General features: G+C 37.9%; 1 protein-coding gene across 1 annotated transcript in view; it reads left to right on the top strand.

Annotated features, from left to right (window-relative positions):
- LOC125113740 (ras-related protein Rab-3C-like) overlaps positions 1 to 12368 on the top strand; it is a 115671-nt gene extending 103303 nt beyond the window's left edge. Inside the window, exon 3 of the mRNA XM_047756650.1 lies at positions 11947 to 12368. Within this exon, the coding sequence (XP_047612606.1) occupies positions 11947 to 12134 (188 nt within the window). The 3' untranslated portion in view covers positions 12135 to 12368. The remainder of the gene's footprint in view (positions 1 to 11946) is intronic.
- The last annotated feature ends 619 nt before the right edge of the window (positions 12369 to 12987 follow it).

The following is a 12987-nucleotide window of genomic DNA, read 5'->3' as shown; positions in this document are numbered from 1 at the left end:
CAGATGCTAGTAACTTTTCATGTTCATAAGAAACCACCTAAAAGGCCTCATTTAAGGCCCTTCTCCTTGTGAGTCCAGTTGAGTTTATGTCTGGGGTGAAATTTAGAAGCTTTTAAACATGTCAGGTGATTCTAATACAAGGATACCGCCAGTGGTATGAAGTCATAATGTAGGGCAGTACATCCTTGGGCAGTAGAGTGAAATCTAGTTTGTACTACCTCTCTCTGCTGCCTCTTTAATAATATGCACATCATAAGGAGGCACATGGTAGCTTTGTGCTTTTCCCCTTCTTTTGCAGCCTAACTAATCTATTTTCTATGTAAAATCTTCCCAAGCTTCTGTCTAGTCCCTACTATCAACTGCAACTGAGGCAAAAGGTCATACATAGATAAGGGTTAAGCAGGGCCTCTAATGGCTTCTGGAAAGGGTGGAAATGATCCTTCCTGTTCAGGCACAAAAAGCCTCAAACCAAGATGTAATGGGCCACAGTGCAATTTGTGCCAGAGAGATATTTCAATGGATGTTTAGAGTTTCCATGGTTAATTAGAAGTGTCCACTTATTTGTTGATGAAGAAGTATATGCCGAAATTATTAATACCAGATGATGTAGTCTGAAGGCCAGGTGTCCAAGGGCAGAGGCTAAATCGGTAACGTTTTTATTAGAAAATCTGTCAGCCTTCACAATCAGCTTTCTGTGTGACCTTGGGCTACTTATTTTATCTGCTGAACCACACTGTCCTACCTGTATATTGGAAATTATCTTCAAAATTTTATGAAGAAGACTGTTTCCTAAAGATCACTGAAGTGTTGGCTTTCCAGTGACGGTCATGTGTATGGATAGGAGATTAAATATTTCTAAGAACAAAGTCATGTTGCAATAGTTAAAGTTAGTATGATACACTGTGAGGTAATGGCCATAAAAATCCAACTATGACTCAAAGGAAGAATAAAGGTTGAAGTGTATGAATCTGTGGTTAGGATTTACTCCATGAGCTTTAAATGCCATGGATACAGATAGATGTTGGGTGTGACCTCAGACAGAGTTTCTTGGATGAAAATACTGACTCTTCTGGATGGGAAGTCATTTATTGCACAGTAAACTCACTTTGCCCTGAATCTAAACAAGTAGATGTTAAAATAATGATGATGATTTTGATCCTGAATATCTCACTTTATGACAAATAGTACATGTGGTCAATGAGAGGAAGCCTAATTTCTACAACTCTTTATATAATTTTCTATAGACACAGAACTGTCCTAATGGCCACTTTGATGACCTTAAGCAGCACAAAATATCAGAGTATCTTTGGAATCATTAAGAAAAGATGTTTCATACAGATGGCAAATAAGCACATGAAAAGATGCTCAACATTCCTAATTATTAGAGAAATGCAAACCAAAACTGCAGTGAGGTACCACCTCATACTAGTCAGAATGGCCATCATCAAGAAGTCTACAAATAACAAAGGCTAGAGAGAATGTGAAGAAAAGGAGCCCTCCTACAGTGTTGGTGGGAATATACATTGATGCAGCCACTATGAAAAACACTATGGAGGTTTCTCAGAAAACTAAAAATAGAATTACTGTGTATGACAGCAATCCCACTCCTGGGCATATAGCCAGACAAAAGGAAAATTTAAAAAGATACATGCACCCCTATGTTCACTACAGCACTAATCACAGTAGCTAAGACATGGAAGGAACCTAAATGTCAATCAGCAGATAAAGGTATTAAGAAGATGTACAGGGAAAGGATCAAGATGATGGAGGAGTAAGACATGACACTCACCTTCTCCCATAAACACGTCAAAACAAAAAAAAATCTACACGTAGAATGATTCATACAGAACATCTACTGAATGCTAGCAGAAGACCTTCCAAAAGGGCAAGAAACCCTCCACATAACTGGGTAGAACAAAAGGAAAAAAGAACGAGAGAGAGAAAAGTTATCAGGACAGGCTAGCACTCCTGAGAGGGTGCTGTTAAAGTGGAAAGGAACCCACACTCTGGAAAGCCACCTAACTGACAGGGAGATCAGCTGAGATGGAGGGACCTCAAAGTCATGGGAAAAAACACAACAGCTGGACTGAGGAGGGTAAAGCAGAGTGAGAGCCACATAGATCATCTTCACCACCACACCTGGACACCTCGGCCTGAGATGCTCAGATGGGGGCCAGGTGCTGAGACTCAGGCCCTGCAGTTCAGTTCCAGGAGAGGGCTAGGACTGACTGTGTGGAGACAGCCTGAGCGGAGAGGGAGCAGTGTACCACAGGCTGGGGAGCTGAGCACCAGAGCTGAGGGAACCCAGGAAGAGGTCTGGGACTGCAGGAGAAGCAAGGCATCATTGTGGGGAGGGCAAGAGGAGGAGGAGTGGACTGCCACAGAAATATCTTTCCATGCACATGCACAGACTCTCAGAGGCTGGGCACCTCTGGCATAGGCTACAGGTGGTGAAGCACCTTTTGTGTGGGCTAAGGGCATCATGGGGCTAAGAACGACGCAGCACCTCTTGTGTGATCTACAGGTGGTGGGAGTAAACCACAGCAGTCATCTCAGACATCAGAGGTGGGCACTTCCCACCACCACTAGGAGTCTGTGAACAGGCACCAGCTGCGGTCCCAGGCAACTCAGAGGTTGGAAAAGAAGAGGGGACTGCAACCAAGCACCACCTGTTGTTGCTCTCACTCACCTTGGTGCTCCAGGAACCACCTATATCTGTTTGATCACCATCATTCACTAGGGCCTGGAAACTAGTAGCAGCCTGTGCCACCATCCCATGGGTCCTTGCCACTCTCAAGGGCCCAGCAACCAGCTACTAGCTACTAGACCTACCCATTGCCTCCATCACCCAAGAAGCATGCACAGCACCCTAAAAATAAAAAGTAAGCTCTCACAACTTAACAAGGGGTGCTCACACATATAAACAGCCCTCCAAGACTATGGTAGTTGTTTTCCCTGAACTCACAGAGTAAGAAAAATATGAGCAAAATTAAGAAGCTCAGGAACTATTCCCAGTTAAAAGAACGGGAGAAATCCCCTGAAGGAGCAAACAATGAAGCAGACTTCTGCATTCTAATAGACATCAAGTTCCAAAAGGATATAGTGAAAATACTGAAGAAATTAAGGGTGAATATGAAGGAATAAAGAGAAGATATGAACAGTAATGTAGATTACTTTAGAAAGGAACTAGAAAACGTGAGGAGCCAAGAAAAATTAGAAAATTCATTTGCACAGACACAAGCTGAGTTAAAAGCACTGAAGAACAGAATGAATAAATCAAAGGAATAAATCAGTGACGTGGAAGATAGACTAATGGAAATTACCCAATCAGGACAGCAGACATAAAACCATATGAAAAAACATGACGTCAATGTAAGAAATCTATGAGATAATATAAAATGGGCCAATCTATACATAACAGGGATTCCGGAAAGAATAAAAAGAAAAGGGGATTGAAAATATATTCAAAGAAAGTATGGCTGTAAAATTTCTGAATCTGAACAAAACAAGTATCAAGATACAGGAAATACGGAGGGCCCCAAACAAGCTGAACCCAAACAGTTCCACACCAAGACATATTATAATAAAAATGGAAAAAGTTAAAAAAGAGGATTCTAAAGGTGGTGAGAGAAAAATAAAGACTTAATTATAAGCAATCCCAATATGGCTTCAGCTGATTTGTCTATAAAAACACTACAGGGCAGAAGAGAGTGGCAAGATATAGTCAAAGTTCTAAAAGGGAAAAAACTGCAGCCTAGAATACTCTGTCCAGCAAGAATATCATTTAAAATAGAAGGAGAAAAAAGAATTTCTCCAACAAACAAAAACTAAGAGCAGAGCTATACAAAATCTATTCCAAAAAAAAAAAAAAATTCTAAGAGGGATCCTCTAAATAAAAGAAGAAAAAATAGGATGAGGAAATCACAATTGAAAAGTAATCACTCAAATAAGCCAGTATACAGATCTAATAGGAAAATGTAAAAGTGATGATAAACATAAGGAAGAGCAAAAGGACAAACATGAAGATGTTAAAAAAAGGACTTCAAAATCATAAAATTTGGAAGGAAAGCAAGAAAATCTTGACTTTTTTCTTCTAAGAATATGTTTGAGCCTATATGACTCTCATGCTAAAGCTAGCAGATATAGGAAGGGGTTAACATAGTTGGAAAACAGGACAACCACAGATCAAAACCAAACATTACATCCACAAAAACTAAAAAGAAGACAGAAGCATAAAATAAAAGGAAACCATCCAACCCAAAAAATAAAGGAACAAAGGAGAAACATAGAAACAACTGGAAAATGGCATTAAATACATATTTATCAATAATTATCTTAAATGTCAATACACTGAGAGCTCCAATCAAAAGACAGAGTGGCGGATTGGATAAAAAAGCAGGAGCCTACAATAATCTGCTTGCAAGAGACTCACCTTAGGACAAAGGACACATATAAATAGAAGGTGGGGATGGAAAAAGATATTTTATGTGAATGGAAAAGATGGGAAAGCAGGAGTTGCAATACTTACATCAGACAAAACATCATCATTTTAAAACGAAGGCCATAAAGAAAGACAAAGGACACTCTTTAATGATAAAATGATCCATTAAAGAAGAGTGTATTACAATTGTCAATATATATGCCCCTAATATAGGAGCTCCCAGATACATACAACAAATACTAATAGACATAAAAGGAGAAATTGATGGGAATACAAAAATAGTAGGAGACTTTAACACCCCCTTCACATCAATAGACAAAATCTCTAGACAAAATATGATTAAGGCCACAGAAATCCTAAATGACACAGTAGAAAAGTTAGACTTCATTGACATTTTCAAGACAAAAAGATCAAAACATACGTACTTTTCAAGTGCATGTGGAACATTCTCAAGGATTGACCACATACTGGGGCACAAAACTAACCTCAACAAATTTAAGAGTATAGACATTATTCCAAGGATCTTCTCTGATCACAATGGCATGAAACTAAAAATCAATCACAGGAAAAGAAATGAGAAAAAAAACTGACTATGTGTAGACTAAAAAACATGTTACTAAAAAACCAATGGGTCAGCTAGGAAATCAAAAAGGAAATTAAAAATACCTCAAAACAAATTATAATGAAAACACAACCATTCAAAATAAATGGGATGCCACAAAAGCAGTGTTTAGAGGGAAATTCATAGCAATACAGGCCTTCCTCAAAAAAGAAGAGAAATCTCAAATTGACAACTTAACCCACCACCTAAATGAATTAGAAAAAGAACAAACAAAACCTATGGTCAGCATAAGGAAGGAAATCATAATCATCAGAGAGGAAATCAGTATATAGAAACTAAAAAAACAATAGAAAAGAAAAACAGTAAAACCAAGAGGTCGTTCTTTGAAAGAATAAACAAAATTGACAAACCTCTGGCTGGAATCATCAAGAAGAGGAAAGAACTCACGTAAACAAAATTAGAAATGAAAAGAGAAATCTCAATGGATACTGCAAAAATACAAAAAAAAAAAACCATAAGAGAATACTACGAACAATTTTATGCCAACAAATTTGACAACATAGAAGAAATGGACAACTTTCTGGAGACTTATTGCCAGCCAAAACTGAATCAAGAAGAAACAGATCAATTGAACAGACCTATCACTAGAAATGAAATTGTATATGTAATTAAAAAAACAATCCCTATAAACAAAAGTCCAGGACCAGATGGCTTCATAAGCAAATTCTACCAAACATACAAAGGAGAACTTATACCCATACTACTTAAACTTTTGCAAAAGGGTGAAGAAGAAGGAACAGTCCCAAAGACATTCTATGAAGCCACCATCACCCTAATACCAAAACCAGACAAAGATACTACCAAAAAAAAATTATAGGCCAATATCTTTGATGAATATAGATGCAAAAAGTCTCAACAAAATTTTAGCCAACCAAATCCAACAACATATAAAAAAGATCATACACCACGAGCAAGTGGGATCCATCCCACGTTCACAAGGATGGTTCGACATATGCAAATGAATCAACATCATACACCACATTAACAAAAGAAAAGTCAAAAACCACATGATCATCTCAAAAGATGCAGAAAAAAAACATTTGACAAAGTCCAACATCCATAGTGATAAAAAAAAAAAAAATTCTTACCAAAGTGAGTATAGAGGGAACATGACTTAACATCATCAAAGCCATTAACAACAAACCCGCAGCCAATGTAACGCTCAACTGAGAAAAGCTTAAATCCTTCCCACTAAAATCTGGAATAAGACAGGGATGCCCACTCTTACCACTTTTATTCAACATAGTATTAGAAGTCCTAGCCACAGCAGTGAGACAAACAAAAGAAATAAAAGGTATCCAAATTGGAAGAGAAGAGGTAAAATTGCAGATCGCATGATACCGAAAACCCTAAGGACTCTGCAGAAAAACTAGTCAAACTTATCAACAAATTCAGCAAAATAGCAGAATATAAGATTTACATTCAGAATTTGGCTACATTTCTGTATACTGATAATGAAATATTAGAAAAGGAATACAAAAATACAATACCTTTTAAAATCACGCCCCAAAAAATTAAACACCTGGGAATAAACCTGGCTAAAGAGGTAAATATGCTAAGACCTATAAAACATTAGTCAAAGAAATTAAAGAGGATTCAAAGAAATGGAAAGGTATTCCATACTCCTAGGTTGGAAAAATTAATATCGTAAAAATGGCCACAGTGCCCAGAGCAATCCACAGATTCAATGCAATTCTTATCAAATTACCCATGACGTTTTTCACAGAACTAGAACCAACAATCCACAAATTTATATGGAACCATAAAAGACCCAGAATTGCCAAAGCAATTCTGAGGAAAAAAAGCCAAGCAGGAGGCATGACTCACCCAGACTTGAGACAGTATTGCAAAGCTATAGTAATCAAGACAGTGTAGTATTGGTACCAAAACAGACATACAGACCAATGGAACATAATAGAGAACCCAGAAGTAAACCCAGACACGTATAGTCAATTAATCTTCAACAAAGAATATAAGAGTATAAAATAGGAAAAAAGAGTCTCTTTACCAATTGGTGCTGGGAAAACTGGATAGCTGCATGCAAATCAATGAAATTAGAACAGACCCCCATACCATACACAAAAATAAACTCAAAATGGCTTAAAGACTTAAACATTAAGACAAGACACCCTGAAATTCCTAGAGGAGAACATAGGCAAAATATTCTCTGACATCAACTGTACAAATGTTTTCTTAGGTCAGTCTCCCAAGAAAACAGAAATAAAACCAAAAATAAACCAGTGGGACTTAATCAGACTTTACAAGTTTTTGCACAGCAAAGGAAGCCATTAAAAAAAAACCCAAAAAGACAACCTCGGAGTTCCCATCCTGGCTCAGCAGAAACGAATCCAACTAGGAACCATGAGATTGCAGGTTTAATCCCTGGCCTCACTCAGTGGGTTAAGGATCCAGTGTTGCCATGAGCTGTGGTATAGGTCCCAGATGTGGCTCAGATCTGGCGTTGCTGTGGCTGTGGTGTAGGCCAGCAGCCACAGCTCCAGTTTGACCCCTAGCCTGGGGACCTCCATATGCCGTGAGTTTGGCCCTAAAAAGCAAAAAAAAAAAAAAAAAAAACAGACAGCCTATGAATTGGGAGAAAATAGTTTCAAATGATGCAACTGACAAGGGCTTAATCTCCAAAATCTACAAAAACTCATGCAAACAAACAGCAAAAAAACCAACAACCCAGTTGATAAATGGGCAGAAGATCTGAATAGACATTTCTCCAAAGAAGAGATACAGATGGCCAACAGGCACATAAGAAAATGATCATCACTAATTACTAGAGAAATGCAAATCAAAACTATAATGAGTTTAACATCTCACACCAGTCAGAATGGCCATCATTAACAAGTCAACAAATAACAAATGCTGGAGAGGGTGTGGAGAAAAGGGAACCTTCCTACACTGTTGCTGGGAGTGTAGATTGGTACAAATGTAGATCATTACAACTGCTATGGAAAATGGTATGGAGGTAGCTCAGAAAACTAAATACAGAATTACCATATGACCCAGCAACTCCACTCTTGTGCATACATCTGGACAAAACTTTCCTTGCAAAAGATAAATGCACGCCTGTGTTCATTGCAGCACCATTCACAATAGCCAAGACATGGCAACAGCCTAAATGTCCATCAACAGATGAATGGATATACAGTGCAATAGTATTCAGCCATAAAAACAAAATCATGCCATTTGCAACAACATGGATGGAATTAGAGACTCTCATACTAAGTGAAGTCAGAAAGAGAAAGACAAATATCGTAAGATATCACTTATATCTGGAATCCAATATATGACACAAATGAACCTGTCTATAGAAAAGAAACTCGTGGACTTGGAGAACAGACTTATGGTTGCCAAGGTGGATGGGGAGAGAGTGGGATGTATTGGGAGTTTGGGGTTAGTAGATGCATACTAGTGAATTTGGAGGGAATAAGCAATGAGATCCTGCTGTATAGCACAGGGAACTATATCTAGCCACTTGTGTTGGAACATGATGGAGAATGATGTAAGAAAAACAGTGTGTGTGTGTGTATACATATATGCTTTAACTGGATCACTTTGTTGTACAGCAGAAATTGACAGAACATTGTAAATCAACTATAATAGAAAAAATAAAAATCTTACAAAAAAGAATATATGTACATTATAACTGAATCACTTTACTGTACAGCAGAAACTATCACAACATTTTACATCAACTATACTTGAGTAAATTTTTAAAAGAAAAAAAAAGATGTGCTATATATATATACTAGAATACTATTCAGCCATAAAGAGAATGAAATAATGCTATTAGCAGCAACATGAATGGATCCAGAGATTATCACTCTAAGTCAGAGAAAGACAAATACCATATGATATCACTTATATGTGGAATCTAAAATATGACACAAATGAATTTATCTATGAAACCAACACAAACTCATAGACATAGAGAACAGAGTTGTGGTTGCCAGGATGGAGAAGGTTAGGAAGGGATATACTGGGAGTTTGGGTTATCATATGCAAACTATTACATGAAGAATTGATAAACAACAAGGTCCTATTACATAGCATAGGGAAGTATATTCAATATCCTGAGATAAATCATAATGGAAAATAATATAAAAAGAATATATATATGTAAAACTGAAACACTATGCTGCACAGAAATTAACAGAACATTGTAAATCAACTATACTTCAATAAAAATTTAAAAAAAAAAAAAGATATTTTATTTGCTTCACTGGGAATGATAAATCAAGTTAATTACTCTCTATTTAAATTGATGAATAGAACTTCCACTTCAACAAGAACCAAATGTAGCTTCTGCAGAGTATCTGAAGGAGTAGGAGAGTATTCAGGTTAACAGTTCAAATGACAGCTTTGCCATCACTGGCTGATGAAGCAAATATTTGAGCAATGGCCTCCATTTCCTTATAATACTGGCACCTACCTATGGATAAAATGTATAAAGTTTTCAATAGTATCTGTTCTAGGGTAACCACCCAAATGTTAATTTGTTATTATTGTTATCATGGCATTTTCTTGTTTGCTTGGCACTTTTGCATACATTTTCTCATTTGAACCCTGTAAGCTAAGTAAGGCAAATGTCATAAATAAGGAACATGAGAATAAAAGCACATGTCCATGGTCACAAAAGTGGTAAGTATTGCTAGGGTGGCTAGATCTCCCATCTTACTGATGACCTATTCTCACAGTATTATGACACCTCCTTCTTCAGCTCTGAGGGATAAATGGAAGGCTACTATACTGTGGTGTTCTCTTCCTGGGGTTCTGGAGTAAGGTCAAGATGCTGAGAGCATTCTGGCTCGTGGGATCAAGGATCATTTTACTGACCTCAAGTTGTACACCAGCAGCACTGTGTGTCTCAAAACCCAGATTTTAAAAATCACATTTCATAAGGTTTATATGAATTACTCTTGTTGTTTCATTGTGGGGTTTTAGGGGGTTTTTTTGGTTTGTTTTTCGGGAGGGGTTTTGGGGGGGGTATTGTTGTTTGATTTTTGCAATGTCTAAATCCTTTATGATACTATTTAACTTCAGTGCCTTCTCCCAAATCACACTAATAATAAAAGACATGTCAACAGAGAGGTGAGAGAAAATGAAACCTTTGTGCCAAGTTATGGGCTTTGTTTTTCTCCAAAGTCACACCTCTGGATCTTGACTTGGGTGGGGTTTTGGTATCTCGTGACTTAAAGCACCCTCCTGTTAACACTGAAAGAATCCCCACAGGATGAAGATAGTTCTGACATCTTGGCAAGTATGGCTCTAAGCAATTGCTCTTTCCAAAATCTGGATCAAATTGTTGAAAGGTGAATGATCTAGCCCTATAGACTGCAAACATTAGAAAAGAGAGTTCTGTTAATACCACATAGAAAGAAATACAGAATTTAAGAAAGCCATATTAAAAACTGTCCAAAGAAACACAAGAAAGATATATACAAGCCAAAGGGGGCTTGAAATATCCACTGCTGTTTTCTAGAATCTGGCTCAACTCATGCTTGCTCCTTCAGTTCAAATCCTGCAGTTATTCACTTCGATTTTAACAAGATAATAAACAGTAGCTAGTGAAATTCAAGCTCAGATATAGTCATTTATCTTAACTAAATTAGAAATTCTAACTCACAAATACTGCTTTTTGTTGTTTATCATTCAATACTGCTTAAGAAAATAGGTATTTCTGGGATATGACAGTGCTTTTGACATGGATGCAAAATATAATCCATTTTTTCTCCTTTGGCCCCAGGAGCTAGGCTGAAATCACATGATTTAATCATTCTGAATCCATGTGGCTCCTTAGAGATAGGGCCAGATGTAACCAGAAGGATTTATAGGGTGTAAAATTCAGAATGGATTAGGAAGGCATTTCTATATTCAGCCCAATACATCCTAAATCAACATCCCCTGAATAGACCAGAGCAATCTCTGGTTGTCCTAGTGGGGAGGTTGTCATGGCAACTGACTGGCAAGCTCAGCCAGTGGAATGTGAATGCAAACAATAGAGTGATAAAGATTGTGTACAGAGCAGGGTACCAAGGCTGCTTCTGACCAGGTACAGTGATGACACATCAATAGCCCCGTGAAACCATCACTGAATTTTTCGGTAACTTCTTGCACTTCGGCGGTTCATTTGAAATTTATTGTGTCCCTTCCCTAATGTTGATAAAAACATTGCTACTGAAAGATCACAGAAGCTATGCTAGATCCAATGGTATACAGAGCCCTGGAGGGCTGTTAGGCTACCACTCAAAAATTTCCTAAGGAAGGTTGAAGCACTCTTAAGGTAAATCCAGTGGTTCTTTAGTGCCACCTTGTGTCCAGTTAAGTACTAGAAATTTACCAATAGCTTCAAAGGTTTCACTTAGCAATAGGACAGACATGGAAAGAGAATTGCATTATATTGGAGTTTGCAAGTCCCTTTCACAGAATATGAATATGAAGTCTTCTAAGCCTCAAAGAAAATTATTAATTTTGGTAGAATCTGAAATGAGGAAAGAAAAAAAAAAATGCCAAATAATACTAGTCCTGGAAAAGACTGAAAGAGGCTATATGGTGAGCCTGGGGTTGGGGAGAGAGATGGCAGGATCCTTAATATTGCCATTACTAATTCTTGACAAGGCTTTTTTTTTTTTTTTTTTTTTTTTTGCGGGGGAGGTGTCTAGAGAAAAATAAGATGTGAACATCACTAATTCCATTTGATAACTCTTATTCATGGTTAATGGATAGCATGATAGTAGCATTCGTTCACATGGCACCTCTCATCTCTCACCTGAACCAAACCCACCAGCCGCTGCCCTGGTACCATCGCCTCGTCCCGTTTAATTTCAGCAGAAGTACCCAATAACCAAGCTTTGTTTCTGTGCATTTCTTCCAGGTTTCGAGTTTTTTGAAACAAGTGCCAAGGATAACATTAATGTCAAGCAGACATTTGAGCGTCTTGTGGACATCATCTGTGACAAGATGTCCGAGAGTCTAGAGACGGACCCGGCCATCACCGCCGCAAAGCAGAATGCAAGACTCAAGGAAACCCCTCCTCCACCGCAGCCCAGCTGTGGCTGTTAGTGTCTCCACCCACAAGCCGCACCTGGGGGGTGGTTGCTAAAAACAGCATTTATAAGTGGTCGATTAGCCTTCATTTATACTGCCTAATAATTACCTGAGGGAAATCTTTGATGTCAGTGGCTCGAACATGCATTAAATTCTGGGGAGGTTTCTTCCTGTGTTAACATATGGCAAATACGTGATCTTAACTTTGTAAGAACTGTTGATCTATAAACATCTGGTATTTGCATGTGATTTGTTGTCTTCTAGGCTCTTTTTGTTTCAGATTTCTTAGATTAGGCTATTGCTGGGACCTCTGATTATAAGTGCAGTACAACTGACTTTTGTGCCATGGGTTCAAATGATGCTATTCACTTGTAGGGGTGATAACCAAGGAATTGGGTGTGTGTGTATAGTATGGGCAGGGAAAGATCCCAGGAGACCTTATTTGCTTTACTCTCGATTGAAAATCAAATGGAAATATTGCTCATGATTATAGAGGCTGTCACAGGTCAGTTTACTCTTTAGGAAAGTTGTCTATTTTTTAGTGTTATTAATAAGCAAGAAAACCATTGACTATAAAGAAATTAAACTATTAAAGCCCTTGCAAATTTTCTAAGAGATTAATATTTACCTGGCTGGAACTAGATTTTAACAGTAATCTTCATTTAGATGTTTAAGGAAGGAATACCTGACCCAGGACTGCTCCACCCAACCTTCCAAATATCTGAGGACACTGACAGACTGAAGTATCTGCTAATGTGTTATGTAACAGGTATCTTAACCAAGAAGTCTAGGAGTAGCTGTATGATTCCAAGGCCTGAGCTCCCTCCATATTATTTACCACCCTGACTTTCCGGACCCTTCTCCAACC

Source organism: Phacochoerus africanus, chromosome 1 (assembly GCF_016906955.1).
Source record: "Phacochoerus africanus isolate WHEZ1 chromosome 1, ROS_Pafr_v1, whole genome shotgun sequence".
NCBI classification, from domain to species: domain Eukaryota; kingdom Metazoa; phylum Chordata; class Mammalia; order Artiodactyla; family Suidae; genus Phacochoerus; species Phacochoerus africanus.
Note: the sequence above shows the minus strand (reverse complement) of the source record. Positions and strands in the feature narration are given on the sequence as shown.